Here is a 16,508-nt window from a genome sequence, read left to right as displayed (position 1 = left end):
GAAAGCCTTGACCTCACAGAAGCGAACTGGACACCGCAGTCGAGTTCTGTTGAACGTTGACCTCTGTACTGCTATGTGCTGGACATGGACGGCCGTTAACCACGCCTACATTTTTGCGGCGAATCCCGTGACCAGAATTAGCGACGGAGGCGACGCATTCGGCTAAATTTTTTATTTTATTTTTTTTATTAACACCAACTTGCTGCCCACATGTTGTCTCTACAAACACACAAAGACAAAAAGGTCCGACTCAGTTTTATTGAGTTGACAAATTACACACAGATCCATCTGATAAAACATCTGTACACACACACACACGCGCTCTCACTCAGCTGTGTTTTTTGTGCTTGTGTTTTTTGTGTTTCTTCTTGTGTGCGTGTCCGTCGGCGTCGCTGTGGTCGGATGAAGAGCGTCGCCTCTTGCTCTTCTCACGTTTCTCTTTCTTCGCCTTTTTCTCCTGTGGGTTTGGTGAAGAGGGAGAAATGTGTAAGTGTGTGTTAAGTTGCTGTAGGCTGTGCTTGAGGTCAGGGGGGCGTGTACCTTTTTCCTTTTAGGAACTCCTGATTGGCTGGTTTGCGGTGCTGACTCCTCCTCCTCCTCCTCTGGCAGGAGGCTGTACTGGGAACCAGGCTGGGAAAAGCAGTCTTTAGCAAAGTGACCTACACACACACACACACACACACACACACACAATCAGATTTGTGTGGGGTGGGTGATATGTGGAGGGCTCTTTGTTTCCTAGATCATATTGATTTACATGACAATAATCAATGTTTGCATGTTATATTCATATTAAGAATATAAGTAAGGGTAAGACACTCGCCTGTGAACCAGAAGACCCGGGTTCAAATCCCACTTACTACCATTGTGTCCCTGAGCAAGACACTTAACCTTAAGTTGCTCCAGGGAGACTGTCCCTGTAAAATACTGATTGTAAGTCGCTCTGGATAAGGGCGTCTGATAAAATACTGTAAATGTAATTTATGTTTTACAAGAAAAGTAAATTATTCAGTCATTTGAAATAACCACAGAAGCAGAAGAAAATGGAATAAAGCTGTGATTCAGGGTAATGTTATATATGGCCTAACTGCTCCATATTTACAGGAGCAAGTAGTAAAAAAAATAAAATTAATTAATGTAAACAGCTGTAGAGGTCACTGTGAAGTCACCAGAATGGTTACGAACCCAGACCTTCACCGTGAAAAACCACATTTATTCTGTTACACGTCACTTCTTACCAACGGAAGATGGTGATAATACACACCAGCTGATCCATAACTTTGGTGATGGCTTGTCTGGAAAATTAATTTAATTACATACTTTTTTTTAATCCTCTTGACTATGATTTTATAATTAAATGCTGGGTGATGAAAGTGACTGATGAGAAGCCAGTTTTTCTGCAGAAGTGAACTGAAGTGTTCAGAACTTCTTGTGTCTCGTTGGTCAAAGAGAGACGTCGTCCTTTGTCTTATCTCGTCGTGTAAAAGTAGTTTTGGAAATGGATGGATTTCTCCCTCATTCCTCTTGACCTGTAACTGTATTGAATCATTTGCTCTACCTTTGTTTATCTTGGCATAACGTGATGTACTAACTGAAGATGTTGCCAGATGAAGAAACCAGCTCGGCTCATAATTTATTATTATTAGGAGTTCTGGCGTTTCATTAACCACGTCTCACAAAAACATATTTCATGATTATTATCGTTGTACCACACTGTGTGTGTGTGTGTGTGTGAGAGTGTCTGGTGTTTACCCTTGCAGCCACAGTTCTTGCAGGTGGTGTTGAGGACAGCCTCCAGGGTGATCTTCTGTCCAGTCAGATCACTAAACCTCCTTCTTCTTCGCTCATCCTGTCTGTACGTACATACTCATTAGGTACATTTCCACTCGGGTAATAAAACAGCCCAGAATACCACGACGTTCCCGGAGTTTGAACTTGGTAGAATCTGGATCATGTTAATATCTGCACCTGTAGCTCTCTCATACTCAGCTTTGATCATTCCTTAATCTAAAGTTTATATTTCTGCTTCAATCATGGAATAATTTACATTAATGCACAATACATTCCATTAATCTGACCATCATCAGCCCAGTCTTTAATCAGATTGAGACCCTGCTGTAGCACCTCTGTTGTGACGCGTCATACATCATTAATAGGGGTGTTCGAAAATATCAATATAGCAATACATTGTGATATTTTATGCTGCGATATTGTATCAATACAGGATCGTCAATTTTTTTTATTTTTTTTTTTATACAAATTAAGTCCACCGGATGAGGATTTTATTTAGCGAGTTCAGCAGAGGTGACAGTCAGGGTGCGACTACAAACAGTCCTGTAGGTGGCGCTGCACAGCTGGATACTTAGAATTACTGCCTGGTATTTCAGCGCTCAATCAGTTAAATAAATTAGCAAAAGTCCTAGAAACTGCAGCCCTCTCCACACACACGTACTCAGCAATCACATTGTTGGGGTCCAGATCTCGTCCTGATCCTTGATTGACAGCTTTCATAGAGAAGGAAAGTTTCACCTTCTCATCCTGAATCTGATCCAGATATAGACACAGACAACAGAGACTGTGTGTTATTTGGAGTGTTGTGTTGGTAATCAGATGTGTGTGTGTGTGTAGTGCAGCTGACATGTACACTGTCTGCTGTATGTGGATTGGGTTGGATTGTGTGTCTGTGTACCTCTCTCCCAATGACCTTCACCCACACCTGCTCGCCCACATCCACCATCTCTGCAGGGTTCTCCACCCGACAGGCTGACATCTCACTCTTATGTACCAAACCTGAACACAGAGCCAGTCTGAAAACAGCCAGTCTGATACACAACGTTACAGTGAAAAGTGAAGGCGAGTGTTTCACCCACCCTGCTTTCTGTACCCCGGGATTTTAACAAATGCACCGTATGTTGTAACTGATGCTACCTGAACAAAACAAAGACACAATGAAAGCAAGATCACGTGTAAACAAACAAACGCACCCCTACACACACCCACCAAAACACAGATACACACACTACCCACCCCCACCAACACACACGCACACACCACCCACCCCCACCAACACACACCCCACCCACACATACACCCACACACACCTCCCCTTGCAGGACGCTGTAAAGTTCCGGAAGTCCGTCCAGGCCCGCCGGCTCGCGGTGTCCACGCGCTGCCATGTCGCGTCCTGTAACGGAGCAGCGGGAACGCCGGTGTGCGGTTTAAACAATCCCCACCTCCAGCACAGCACGGATGCGCCAGGATACGCGCTTTAATCCGACTGCTTCCGGTTTACCACGGGCCCGGACGAGGCACGGGTTTCACTTCCGGGTCGTGTGCGACCTCCCCTTTCAGCCAATCAGAGCCCGGCTCTTCGAGCGGAAGCCCGTGTTTTTTGTGTGCGAGTGGCGTCCGTGTCCGTTCCACGCGGCTCTGTAAACTTTCTGTTGTCTCTCGCCGCGATGATCGAGCAGAAGAAGCGCGCTGCGGACGCCAGCGTGGCGCTGGTGGCGGGAGCGGCGAAGCGGCCGCGCGCCGAGCTGGTGGCGGCGGCGCAGGCGCAGACGCAGATGGTGGGTTTTTACACTCGGCTTTACCCTGTACTTCACCCCCACGTCCGAGCGGGACCGTGCTAATATTCACTCGGCCAAATTACCTGCAACTCAGATCTACAGATGTCTGTCCTGTGTCGCTTTCTCTCTCTCTCTCTGTGTCTGTGAACAACGATAAATAACTGTACATAACAGGAGCTGTAAGGTGCATCGTTTAAAAAGTGTGTGAGGTGATAAGGGTTGTTTTGCGGGGGGGGTGCAGATTTCAGTAGAAGGACAGCTTTAGGAACCGGTCACCTTCCTCCTCTGTGTCCTGCAGCCAGGGCATCGGAGCCGGCGTTCAGAGGGTGTGAGGGGTCTCCAATGATCCTGAGTGGCAGCCTGCATGTCTGCTGCTCACAGATGTGTGATGAGGATCTCGCAGGCAGTCCAATAATCTTGCTGCTTGTGGTTTTGCGCTATATGGAAATAAAGTAAGTGTGTATGTGTGTTTCAGGGACCCCCTCGGAGCTCGAGTCTTCAGGCTCCCATCATGCTCCTGTCTGGTCATGAGGGGGAGGTGTACTGCTGCAAGTTCCACCCTAATGGGGCCACGCTGGCGTCCGCCGGCTTTGACCGCCTCATCTGTGAGTTCCGAAGACTACAATAAATGACACCAATTGCACCAGGTCCCCATTAACACGTGTGTGTGTGTGTGTGTGTGTGTGTGTTACTGCAGTGATGTGGAGTGTGTATGGAGACTGTGAGAACTTTGCCACCATGAAAGGCCACTGCGGAGCTGTAATGGAGCTTCAGTACAACACTGATGGGAGGTGAGTGTGGTGTTTTATTGGGGAGCATCTATAGTGGCTGAGCAGACCTCGGATCAAACTGGAACCACTGAATATGGTGCAGCGGGTATCTGCCACCAGTTCAACCGTTTACGTTGTTTAATACGTTTACCAGTGCATCGAATCCCGATCTCTCCTTCCCTCCAGTACCTGTAATACCAAGGGGGGTAGTATCCTAGTGGGTAACACACTCGCCTATGAACCAGAAGATCCAGGTTCAAACCCCACTTACTACCATCGTGTCCCTGAGCAGGACACTTAACCCTGAGTGTCTCCAGGGGGGGACTGTCCCTGTAACTACTGATTGTAAGTCACTCTGGATAAGGGCATCTGATAAATGCTGTAATGTAATGCACCAGTTCAGCAGCAGAGTGTGTGTGTGTGTGTGAGAGATGTTAAGCTAATTTTATTGTGTGTCCACTCGCATTCACAGCCTGCTGTTCTCAGCTAGTACAGATAAGACGGTGTGTGTGTGGGACTCTGAGACGGGAGAGCGGATAAAGAGGCTGAAAGGCCACACCTCCTTTGTTAATTCCTGTTTCCCGGCGAGGCGCGGTCCTCAGATTGTCTGCACTGGCAGCGATGATGGAACGGTCAAGGTAATTGTGTGTCTGGCACGCCTGTGTTCTATTTCTGTGTGCTGTTGATTCGGGGAGGATTTTCAAGTTGGTACAATTCTAACGCTCCTCTGTGTGTGTGTGTGTGTGTGTGTGTGTGTGTGTGTGTGTGTGTGAGAGCAGTTGTGGGACATCAGGAAAAAGGCTGCAGTTCACACGTTCCAGAACACGTACCAGGTGCTGAGTGTGACATTCAACGACACCAGCGACCAGATCATCTCTGGAGGCATCGACAATGACATTAAAGTATAGTGGCACACATCCACGCACACGTCACGGTTGAACGTTGATGCTTATCTAATGGTCTCTGGTGTGTTTGTGGGCAGGTGTGGGACATGCGTCAGAATAAACTCATCTACAGCATGCAGGGCCACGGCGACTCGGTCACCGGACTGAGTTTGAGCTCGGAGGGATCCTACCTGCTCTCCAACTCCATGGACAACAGTGGTGTGTGTGCGGTGATCTCAGCCGGATTTTCAACGTTGCAGAACGCCAGTTAACTGTGTGTTTTTGTGTTAGTTCGGGTGTGGGATATCCGGCCGTTTGCTCCGAAGGAGAGGTGTGTGAAGATTTTCCAGGGGAATATTCATAACTTTGAAAAGGTACATGCAAAAACACACACATACACAGTTGTTTCTTTGAAATTGTTTTTGATTGGTGTGTTTGTGGGTTTACAGAACCTCCTGAGGTGCTCCTGGTCTCCTGATGGAAGTAAAATTGCTGCTGGTTCAGCTGACAGGTAAAATTGATGTGTGTAACCTTCTCATTCAATGTGTTTTCTTTATTTTCATGACTATTTAGGTTGGTAGATTCTCAATGAAGGCATCAAAACTATGAATGAACACATGTGGAGTTATGTACTTAATAAAAAAAGGTGAAATAAGTGAAAACATGTTTTATATTCTAGTTTCTTTGCTCTGATTACTGCTTTGCACACTCTTGGCATTCTCTCGATGAGCTTCAAGAGGTCGTCACCTGAAATGCTTCTCCAACAGTCTTGAAGGAGTTCCCAGAGGTGTTTAGCACTTGTTGGTCCAGCTCACTCCAAACCATCTTGACTGGGTTCAGGTCCAGTGACTGTGGAGTCCAGGTCTCCACTTTTTGTAAAGTACATAACTCCACATGTGTTCATTCATAGTTTTGATGCCTTCAGTGAGAATCTACCAACATAATTGGTCATGAAAATAAAGAAAACACATTGAATGAGAAGGTGTCTCCAAACATTTGGCCTGTACTGTACATTTTGCAGTGAGCACAAAGTTCTCCTTTGTGTGTGTGTGTAGGTTTGTGTACGTATGGGACACCACCTCACGAAGGATCCTATACAAACTTCCAGGCCATGCAGGGTCTGTGAATGAGGTGACCTTTCACCCCGAGGAGCCCATTGGTGAGTAAAGAAGTGTGCAAAGTATTTCTGAGGAAAAATAGTTTCATTTTAAGACATTTTTATAAAATTACCATAAAAAGGTCAATTAGTACAGAAAGGACTAATAAAGACCAACATATTATATAAATGATATAAGGATGTCTGACTTATTTAATCAGTACCTCTCACACATTTAAGCCAAATAACAACCTAGTTTTGTTGTAATCAGATACATTCTAGTAAAATCCAAATTATACAGACTATAATATTTCAAACTGAGATCACTGAAGAAAATAACATTTATACAGTAAGATTTAAATTTTACTGTATAACGAGAGGCGGGACTTGAGCCAGGACCCACTGTGTTGCTTTTTTAATTGGCATGTTTCTGCCTGTCAATAATTCTGTGCCAAGCCACCACCACCGTGGCTTTGTTTTAAGTCTGTAGTATTAGATTTCTTGTGATTACATCTTTATAGTCTTGATTGGTTAGTGCTGGGCGTTGTTTGTGGAGGGTCGTTTCATTTGGAGATGGCGCTAGTTTGAGTGAGTGATTTATTTATTTATTTTCCCCCAAGTGAACTTCTGCCTAAAACTTGTCTTTTATTTTTTATTTCTCTCCAGTTCTCTCGAGCTCCAGTGATAAGCGCCTCTACATGGGAGAGATCGTGTAATGTGTGTGTTTGTGTGTGTCCTTTGTAATGAAATGTAAGTTCTGAAATATTTTTTTTAATTCACTCAATAAAATTGTTCTACACTATTTTGTTTTTATCTACTTTGTCAGTGAAAAATAGTAGAACTGTTTTTTTTTTTTTGGTTTTTTTTAAAGTGATTGTCACACGTGATACACAGCAGCACAGCGCACAGTGCACACTCAGGGTGATGGGTTAAATGCAGAGGACAAATTTCACTGTGTGCACTGTGTGCTGTGCTGCTGTGTATCACATGTGACAATCACTTCACTTCACACAGTGAAATTTGTCCTCTGCATTTAACCCATCACCCCGATTAAGCAGTGGGCAGCCATGACAGGCGCCCGGGGAGCAGTGTGTGGGGACGGTGCTTTGCTTAGTGGCACCTCAGTGGTACCTTGGCAGATCGGGATTCGAACCAGCAACCTTCTGATAATGGGGCCGCTTCCTTAACCACTAGGCCACCACTGTATATAGTGTGTGTGTGTTTGATGTAATGTGTGTATCTGGGGATTGTATATGGAATGGGGTGGTTTGTGGGGACTGTCTATGTGGAACCTGGTGGTTTGTGAGGACTGTGTATGTGGTTCCGGGTGGTTTGTGGTAGGGCTGCACAATATATTGGCAAATGATCATTATTGCGATATTAGTATACGTGATATCTGTATCACAAAGAGTTGTGATAAATTACATTTATGCAAAATCTCATACTAAATACTATTGTGACAAGGCGTCGCTGCGAGGTCAGGAAAACCGACTCCATCATCAGAGTTTCGGAATAATGAATGGACGTCAGTAGGTGGAGCCAATACCTACTCCACCGGCTTCCACAAAACTGGGAGGCGGCTTTTCTAATCCTCCAGCCCTACACCACTACTTCCCGGTGTAAAATTGCTCCCCTTGCACACGCTGCATTAAATCCCCATAACGCAAACATCTCGAACCCCAACAGAACACATAAACCTGTAACTTGGTTAACTATTTGCCGTCCCCAGGCACGCCCGTCCCTTCGGAGCATATCTCACCCGCAAGGCATGCTGGTCCCAACTCATGGCCGGGCTCTGCCGACACACAATATATTGTATGTGAAAAACAGTATGCGAGGCAAGTAGGTTGTCCGAATTCATAGTATTCCAAAAACAGTATATGAGAAGTACCCGGATGACCTACTACTTCCAGCCGTATTCTGTGGTAGGCATTTGATGGATACTTCACTATCCCATAAGGCAGCAGGCGAGGCGGCGTCTTATTCGAAACATGGCGGGAAACGGCTCAAGTGTAAGTACCTTAAGGAGAACGTTGTTCATTGTGGTTAAATTACACTTGTGAGAAAATGCCCTCTGTAAAGGTAAAAAATAACATCAACACAGCAGATGTAGTACGTCCAAATTCCATTCATACTACCCTCATTCATACTATATAGAACAGTATATAGCGCAGTACATACAAATTCAAATGTATACGCGATATATATATATAAAAAAGATGCTCTTGTTTTAAGACACTCTTCATGAGTGTATGGTTACGTGTAAATAAAAAGTAATCTTTTAAAGCAAATCATACTGTGTATGTGGTTCCTGGTGGTTTGTGGGGTCTGTGTATGTGGTTCCGGGTTGTTTGTGGGGACTGTGTATTTGGAACCGGGTGGTTTGTGGTGACTGTGTATGTGGAACCGGGTGGTTTGTGGGAACTGTGTATGTGGTTCCAGGTGGTTTGTGGGGACTGTGTATGTGGTTTGTGTGAATTGTATGTGGAAACGGGTGGTTTGTGGGGATTGTATTTAGAATGGGGTGGTTTGTGGGAACTGTGTTTGTGTTCCGGGTGCTTTTTGAGGACTGTGAATGTGGTTCCAGGTGATTTGTGGGAATTGTATCTGGAATTGGGTGGATTGTGGGGACTGTGTATGTAGAACCTAGTGGTTTGTGTGAACTGTATGTGGAACTGGGTGGTTGGTGGGGATTGTATGTGGAACCGGGTGGTTTGTGGGGACTGTGTATGTGGTTCCGGGTGGTTTGTGGGGACTGTGTATGTGGTTCCAGGTGATTTGTGGGGACTGTGCATGTGGTTCCGGGTGATTTGTGGGGACTGTGTATGTGGAACCGGGTAGTTTGTGGGGATTGTATCTGAAATGGGGTGGTTTGTGGGGATTGTATCTGAAATGGGATGGTTTGTGGGGACTGTGTATGTGGTTCCAGGTGGTTTGTGGGGATTGTATCTGGAATGGGGTGGTTTGTGAGGACTGTTTATGTAGAACCTAGTGGTTTGTGTAGATTGTATGTGGAACTGGGTGGTTGGTGGGGATTGTATCTGGAATGGGGTGGTTTGTGGGAACTGTGTATGTGGTTACGGGTGGTTTGTGGGGACTGTATATGTGGAACCCTGTGGTTTGTGGGGACTGTGTATGTGGAATGTTGTGGTTTGTGGGGACTGTGTATGTGGAATGTGGTGGTTTGTGGGGACTGTATGTGGTTCCGGATGGATGGTGAGGATTGTATCTGAAATGGGGTGGTTTGTGGGGACTGTTTATGTGGTTCCACGTGGTTTGTGGGGACTGTTTGTGGTTCCGGGTGGATGGTGGGGACTGTGTATGTGGAACCGGGTGGTTTGTAGGGACTGTGTATGTGGAACCGGGAGGTTGGTGGGGACTGTGTATGTGGAGCCCTGTGGTTTGTGGGGACTGTGTATGTGGAATGTGGTGGTTTGTGGGGACTGTATGTGGTTCCGGATGGATGGTGGGGATTGTATCTGAAATGGGGTGGTTTGTGGGGACTGTTTATGTGGTTCCACGTGGTTTGTGGGGATTGTTTGTGGTTCCGGGTGGATGGTGGGGACTGTGTATGTGGAACCGGGTGGTTTGTAGGGACTGTGTATGTGGAACCGGGAGGTTGGTGGGGACTGTGTATGTGGAGCCCTGTGGTTTGTGGGGACTGTGTATGTGGAGCCCTGTGGTTTGTGGGGACTGTGTATGTGCAATGTGGTGGTTTGTGGGGACTGTGTATGTGGTTCCGGGAGGTTGGTGGGGACTGTGTATGTGGAACTGGGTGGTTTGTGGGGACTGTGTCTATGTGAGGAAAAGCGCAGCAGCCAGTGCAATCAAAAAGACAGGAGTCTGGATTTTTAAGTCGGTTAGTTTCCTGCAGATCGATACGAGGCTTCAGACGCGTAGTCCGGTTCACGGCGAGTCCACATGCCGCGCGCTCCCGTCTCATCCTCCTGCCGCCCGTGACGTCATCACGACGCTCACGCTCCGGCTCTTTGTTTCCCGCTGCTCCTCCAGCTCTGCCGCTCCTGCGCGAGTGAAGGCGTGGTCGTCGGGCGTCTCGCGCCGCGCGGATCTTCGCCGTTTCACGCTATGACCGGAGCGCGCGGAACACGCGCCCGCGGCCCGGCGGCCCCCTGATCGCTTCGGAACCGGACGCGCGCCCTCGCGCGCGCCCCCGACACCTCGGCGACCCCGGAGGCCGTGCGACGCGCGCGACGATGCGGTGCGACGGGAGATGCGCGCTGGTGCTGATCTGCGCGCTGCAGCTGGTGAGTGCGTAGCGTGTGCGCGCTTTTTTTTTACGGGACGGGGCAAATTTTCGGGCCATTTTTTGCATCTGCCAAGGGGCTGGGGCTCCTGGCAGTTTCCATGGAAACAACTGCAGCAGCCCTAGTGTGTGTCTGTCTGTCTGTCTGTCTGTCTGTCTGTCTGTCTGTAGGTAGCTGCTCTTCAGAGGCAGGTTGTTGATTTCCTTGGATATCAGTGGGCTCCCATCCTGGCCAACTTCCTGCACATCAACGCTGTCATCCTGGGGGTTTTTGGCACAGTCCAGTTCAGATCCCGGTACCTCATACTGGTGAGGCGTACACACACACACACACACACACACATAGGCTTTTAAACATAGGCAGTAAGAGGTAGAACATGGACTATAGACAATAGCATGAATAACATAGGCTTCAGAATGTAGACAATAACTTCAGAACGTACAATGTAGACTATAGCCTGTATAACGTAGCCATTAGAACCTAGAATTTAGAATGTAGATTATAGCCTGTAAAACACAGTCATTAGAACATAGGCTGTAGAATGTAGACGATAGCCTGTATAACATAGCTGTTAGAAAATTGGCTGTAGAATGTAGACAGTAGACTGTATTACTGAGGATTTAGAACATAGACTGTAGGATGTAGACTATAGCCTGTATAACACAGGCTTCAGAACACAGACTGTAGAATGTAGACTATAGCCTGTATAACACAGGCTTCAGAACACAGACTGTAGAATGTAGACTATAGCCTGTATAACACAGGCTTCTGAACACAGACTGTAGAATGTAGACTATGGCCTGTATAACACAGAATTTAGAACACAGACTGTGGGATGTAGACTATAGCCTGTATAACACAGACTGTAGGATGTAGACTATGGCCTGTATAACACAGAATTTAGAACACAGACTGTGGGATGTAGACTATAGCCTGTATAACACAGACTGTAGGATGTAGACTATGGCCTGTATAACACAGAATTTAGAACACAGACTGTGGGATGTAGACTATGGCCTGTCTAACACAGGCTTTAGAACACAGACTGTAAGATGTAGACTATAGCCTGTATAACACAGGCTTTAGAACACAGACTGTAGAATGTAGACTATAGCCTGTATAACACAGACTGTAAGATGTAGACTATAGCCTGTATAACACAGGCTTTAGAACACAGGATGTAGACTATAGCCTGTATAACTCAGGCTTTAAAACACAGACTGTAGGGATGTAGACTATAGCCTGTATAACACAGGCTTCAGAACACAGACTGTTGAATGTAGACTGTAGCCTGTATAACACAGACTGTAGACTATAGCCTGTATAACACAGGCTTTAGAACACAGACTGTAGGGATGTAGACTATAGCCTGTATAACACAGGCTTTAGAACACAGACTGTAGGGATGTAGACTATAGCCTGTATGACACAGACTGTAGACTATAGCCTGTATAACACAGGCTTTAGAACACAGACTGTAAGATGTAGACTATAGCCTGTATAACACAGGCTTCAGAACACAGACTGTAAGATGTAGACTATAGCCTGTATAACACAGAATTTAGAACACAGACTGTAGACTATAGCCTGTATAACACAGAATTTAGAACACAGACTGTAGACTATAGCCTGTATAACACAGAATTTAGAACACAGACTGTAGACTATAGCCTGTATAACACAGAATTTAGAACACAGACTGTAGACTATAGCCTGTATAACACAGAATTTAGAACACAGACTGTAGGATGTAGACTATAGCCTGTATAACACAGGCTTTAGGACATAGACTGTAGGGATGTAGACTTCAGCCTGTAGAACACAGAATTTAGAACACAGACTGTAGGATGTAGACTATAGCCTGTATAACACAGGCTTTAGAACACAGACTGTAGGATGTAGACTATAGCCTGTATAACACAGAATTTAGAACACAGACTGTAGGATGTAGACTATAGCCTGTATAACACAGGCTTTAGGACACAGACTGTAGGATGTAGACTATAGCCTGTATAACACAGAATTTAGAACACAGACTGTAGGATGTAGACTATAGCCTGTATAACACAGGCTTTAGAACACAGACTGTAGGATGTAGACTATAGCCTGTATAACACAGAATTTAGAACACAGAATGTAGACTATAGCCTGTATAACACAGGCTTTAGGACATAGACTGTAGGGATGTAGACTTCAGCCTGTAGAACACAGGCTTTAGAACACAGACTGTAGATTCTCCCCATTTTTTTCCACAACACATTCCATTTTCTGTTCCATTTCTATGTAGTGAAAGTGTGTCCAAATGTCACTCTGTCTATGCAAGTGAATACATTTAAGTATAGTTTTTGTTTTGTAAACCACATTTAGTATTGTTTTCATTAGTCAACAATATTATATATTTCATTATAGTTATTGTCACATGACCAGCATTTATATTGCGTCACGTCATAAAGGTTTGTTGACAACAGCAACACTACTGTAGTCTATAGCCTGTACACCGTAAGCTTTAGAACATAGACTCATATTTGCATTTTAACGCATTTCTCTGATTGTTGGTTTGTGGATAGAACAGAAATGTCCCCTCCCCCCTCTGTCTCTCAGTACGCAGCATGGTTGATACTGTGGGTCGGCTGGAACTCCTTCATCATCTGTTTCTATCTGAAGGTGGGACGACTGTCACAGGTCAGTGTGTGTGTGTGTATACAGTCCCAGTCAAATGTTTGGCACTCACATATACATACATACATATACATACACACACACACACACACACACACACACACACACACACACACATATATATATATATATATATATATATATAAAGTGTGTGTGTGTATGTAGAATGTAGAAGTGTGTGTGTGATGAATCTGTCCAATATTTCTGCTTTTTCAGGCATCTTTAACCTTCATGACTACTCTATCAGTCAGTCCAGGATTTTGCGAATTTTTTTTGTGACTGTTGCAAACTAAAATGCCTTAATTTGCGGCAACGTCAGTGAAAAGTTGCAACAAAAGTTGAGGTGTTTTTTTTGTTGTTTTTTTTTTTCCGGGAGAAGGTTGCTGTGAAACTCAGTCAGGGTGATTTTTCCTCGGCTGGCCGTGCGTGTCTGCAACTATCTGTGAGCACTTTGCAGTAGGAAAATGTTTCTCAGTTTACTACGTTTGTTCACAAAGTTGCATGCGGTGCAAAACTTGTGTAGCGTGAAGTGCGAGTGAAGTTGGCATCAGCCAATTGGCACACAGTGGTCGTCTAATATAAACAATTCCTGAGAAGCGGCTGTGAGGTTTTTTTTTGTTTTTGTGATGATGTTGAGTTGCCGGCCCTGACACCGAACTTGAGTTCATGTGTTGGCACTAGACCGTCCGTGTTCTGCACCATGCGATTTGCCAGTAAAGGCAAAGTTGAACAGCATTCCTGTCGTGTTCCTTTTCCACGCCATGTGAATATCGGCCTAGCCACAGCATTCATTATAAGGAAAAGGGACACGCAACAATAGTTTACCCCGACTTTGGTGCAGAACATTCGGAAACGTCCTTTTATGAGCACCCACTGAGCACACAGCACACGGTGACACAGTGAAACGTGTCCTCTGTGTTTAACCGTCACCCTTGGTGAGCAGTGGGCACCATGACAGGCACCCGGGGAGCAGTGTGTGGGGACGGTGCTTTGCTCAGTGGCACCTCAGTGGCACCTTGGCGGTTCGGGATTCGAACCGGCAACCATCCGATTGCAGGTCCGCTTCCTTAATCGCTAGACCACCGCTGCCCTGTCGCACATGTCTGCATGTTCGGTAACACAGAAGTACAACTGATTACATTTGAGTGACGCAAAATGTAGGAAATGCTGTGATAGGTCAAAATTGCAAGAATGTTACGGTGATTGGACAAAAGTGCAAAACGCAAATAAATTGCGTTGATTTGCTGATTTGCAAGACCTGTAAATGAGTAGGGGTGTCCAGACTTATGACTGGTAGTGTGAAAGTGGTTTTACTGAGAATGAACCTGTAAATATGCAGCGATGTGAAACGTGTGTGTGTGTGTGTTTGCAGGACAGGGACTTCCTGATGACCTTTAACACTTCTCTGCACCGCTCATGGTGGATGGAGCACGGCCCTGGTTGCCTGGTTACAGCCATCCCTGACTCCTCATTGGCTCCTCAGGATCATCATGTTATCACCGTCAGTGGCTGTGTGTTGGACTACCAGTACATAGAGGTGGTCAGCTCTGCACTGCAAGTGTTTTTGGCGGTAAGCATGCGCACACACACACACACACACACACACACACACACACACACACACACACACGTACAGTCACAGTGACCAGCACTAATGTGATGTGTGTTTCCCTCAGCTCTTTGGATTTGTGTATGCCTGTTATGTCAGTAAAGTTTTCCTGGACGATCAGGACAGCTGTAAGTCTACAGTGATTGGCAGATTGTCATTTATGATGACTGGGCTTTGCTGTCTGTGACTCCGCCTTCTCTTTGACTCCTCCTCCTTTGTGTCACAGTTGATTTCATCAGTGGGTTTGACTCGTACGGCTATCAGCCACCACAGAAGAGCTCACATCTACAACTTCAGCCACTATACACGTAAGAAGCCCTGCCCTTTGACCTTTCAACCCATCTAACCCCAATGAGTGCCCAGAAGACAGTCAGCTGGAATGAAAGACGGGCATATGGTTATTGAAGTTCATGCTGATGCAACAATTTCATTGGATGTTTTTTTTATTACATTATTATAACCAATAAGGATTAATGAAAACAGAATGTAGTTTTGTATTAATTCTTCTTTTCTTAGAGACATTATGCTGCCAGTAAAGGAGCTGATTCAAGCAAGTGAATCAGAATTCAATTCTAATTCACCTTGTCCAAATTGACTCGATTCATTCAATATCGATTCACATATAAAACCAGATTTAATGGGGCAGTGGTGGCCTAGCGGTTAAGGAAGCGGCCCCGTAATCAGAAGGTCGCAGGTTCCAATCTCGAGCCGTCAAGGTGCCTCTGAGCAATGTGTGAAATTAATTTAGGGGAACAATGGACATCCTAACATGTTCAGAAACGTTCTAATTTAGTTCTTGCATTTTAAAATTCAATTGTCATGTAATTTTAAAGATCTTGAACTTGTATTGGCACACATGATAAATTAATTTTATGAAGTGTAAAGTGAATCTTACACAATTAGTTTATTTAGTGAAAGTGAAGTGATTGTCATTGTGAAACACTGCAGCACAGCACATGGTGACACAACAGAACAAAGTTTTGTAGGAAGGAAATGGACGGATGGTGATGGTGCATTGTGGAATACAGCTGTTCTGGACCATGATCTTCTCAGGTCCATACCTGACCCTTGACCCTTTCTGTTTAAATTAAAAAATTAAACCTCCTCCTGTTGTCCTCCTGTTTTTCAGGGCGGGGTGAAGTCCTGAGGACACAAGAAGAAGAACATCCCCTGGTTACCAAGGAGGAGAGAGAGAGAGAGAATGTGTGTGTGTCCAAAACTAATGCTGTATAAATTCCTTAGCTGGTTTAGTTAAGAATGTCTGTGTGCATGTGTGTGTGTGTGTGCTTTGTGTGTTGGGGATGATGGGATGTTCTAACGCTGTAGTCCAGATGTTGGAAACGAAATAAATTGTTTCTAGATGATTCTACAATTGCTTATTTGATCTTATTTGCATGGTGTTAGTAGCCTAGTAACCTGCCTATGAACCAGACGATCACAAAGTCACAGGTTCAAACCCCACACTCTACCATGTACTGTAAATGTAACGAAGGTGGAACACTGAAGCACAGTACACAACGAAATGTGTCCTCTGTATTTAACCCATTTGACTTAGTGAGCAGTGGGCAGCCATGAAAGGCGACTGCGGAGCAGTGTGTGGGTACCTTGATCAAGGGGACCTCAGAATTCAAACCCA

General features: G+C 45.3%; 3 protein-coding genes across 5 annotated transcripts; 2 read left to right on the top strand and 1 right to left on the bottom strand.

Moving 5' to 3' along the window:
- Positions 1-244: 244 nt before the first annotated feature.
- zcchc17 (zinc finger, CCHC domain containing 17) lies at positions 245-3,515 on the bottom strand. Of its 2 annotated transcripts, XM_028991347.1 has the most exons (7): positions 3,102-3,514; positions 2,871-2,928; positions 2,690-2,790; positions 2,453-2,544; positions 1,753-1,853; positions 541-659; positions 245-457 (listed from the first exon to the last, which is right to left on the bottom strand). In XM_028991347.1, the coding sequence occupies exons 1-7, from the start codon at positions 3,174-3,176 to the stop codon at positions 329-331; spliced, it is 675 nt and encodes a 224-aa protein (XP_028847180.1). In that variant the 5' UTR covers positions 3,177-3,514; the 3' UTR covers positions 245-328. The 2 variants fall into 2 exon arrangements, with proteins under 2 accessions (XP_028847180.1, XP_028847181.1); XM_028991348.1 differs by lacking the exons at positions 245-457; positions 541-659 and adding an exon at positions 666-1,535 and having other exon boundaries at positions 3,102-3,515.
- snrnp40 (small nuclear ribonucleoprotein 40 (U5)) lies at positions 3,346-7,121 on the top strand. The gene is made up of 10 exons (XM_028991346.1): positions 3,346-3,569; positions 4,045-4,174; positions 4,267-4,360; positions 4,812-4,977; positions 5,119-5,241; positions 5,322-5,442; positions 5,515-5,597; positions 5,673-5,734; positions 6,279-6,382; positions 6,986-7,121. The coding sequence occupies exons 1-10, from the start codon at positions 3,459-3,461 to the stop codon at positions 7,033-7,035; spliced, it is 1,044 nt and encodes a 347-aa protein (XP_028847179.1). The 5' UTR covers positions 3,346-3,458; the 3' UTR covers positions 7,036-7,121.
- Positions 7,122-9,685: 2,564 nt separating this feature from the next.
- nkain1 (sodium/potassium transporting ATPase interacting 1) lies at positions 9,686-16,241 on the top strand. 2 transcript variants are annotated; one of them, XM_028991351.1, is made up of 8 exons: positions 9,686-9,702; positions 10,331-10,584; positions 10,755-10,892; positions 13,186-13,266; positions 14,636-14,833; positions 14,940-15,000; positions 15,099-15,180; positions 16,002-16,241. In XM_028991351.1, exons 2-8 carry the CDS (start codon positions 10,534-10,536, stop codon positions 16,009-16,011), a joined length of 621 nt encoding a protein of 206 aa, XP_028847184.1. In that variant the 5' UTR covers positions 9,686-9,702; positions 10,331-10,533; the 3' UTR covers positions 16,012-16,241. The 2 variants fall into 2 exon arrangements, with proteins under 2 accessions (XP_028847184.1, XP_028847183.1); XM_028991350.1 differs by lacking the exon at positions 9,686-9,702 and having other exon boundaries at positions 10,122-10,584.
- The last annotated feature ends 267 nt before the right edge of the window (positions 16,242-16,508 follow it).

Source organism: Denticeps clupeoides, chromosome 9 (genome assembly GCF_900700375.1).
Source record: "Denticeps clupeoides chromosome 9, fDenClu1.1, whole genome shotgun sequence".
Lineage (NCBI taxonomy): Eukaryota > Metazoa > Chordata > Actinopteri > Clupeiformes > Denticipitidae > Denticeps > Denticeps clupeoides.
Note: the sequence above shows the minus strand (reverse complement) of the source record. Positions and strands in the feature narration are given on the sequence as shown.

Coding starts and splice junctions, on each gene's coding strand:
- nkain1 (XM_028991351.1), top strand. CDS start 10,534: ATGCGGTGCGACGGGAGATGCGCGCTGGTGCTGATCTGCGCGCTGCAG. Junction 10,893..13,185: donor GATCCCGGTACCTCATACTG/GTGAGGCGTACA, acceptor TCTGTCTCTCAG/TACGCAGCATGGTTGATACT. Junction 15,001..15,098: donor CCTGGACGATCAGGACAGCT/GTAAGTCTACAG, acceptor TTTGTGTCACAG/TTGATTTCATCAGTGGGTTT.
- zcchc17 (XM_028991347.1), bottom strand. CDS start 3,176: ATGGCAGCGCGTGGACACCGCGAGCCGGCGGGCCTGGACGGACTTCCG. Junction 2,791..2,870: donor CCCGGGGTACAGAAAGCAGG/GTGGGTGAAACA, acceptor CTCTGTGTTCAG/GTTTGGTACATAAGAGTGAG. Junction 1,854..2,452: donor CCCAACAATGTGATTGCTGA/GTACGTGTGTGT, acceptor ATGTACGTACAG/ACAGGATGAGCGAAGAAGAA.
- snrnp40 (XM_028991346.1), top strand. CDS start 3,459: ATGATCGAGCAGAAGAAGCGCGCTGCGGACGCCAGCGTGGCGCTGGTG. Junction 5,443..5,514: donor CAACTCCATGGACAACAGTG/GTGTGTGTGCGG, acceptor TTTTTGTGTTAG/TTCGGGTGTGGGATATCCGG. Junction 6,383..6,985: donor TCACCCCGAGGAGCCCATTG/GTGAGTAAAGAA, acceptor ATTTCTCTCCAG/TTCTCTCGAGCTCCAGTGAT.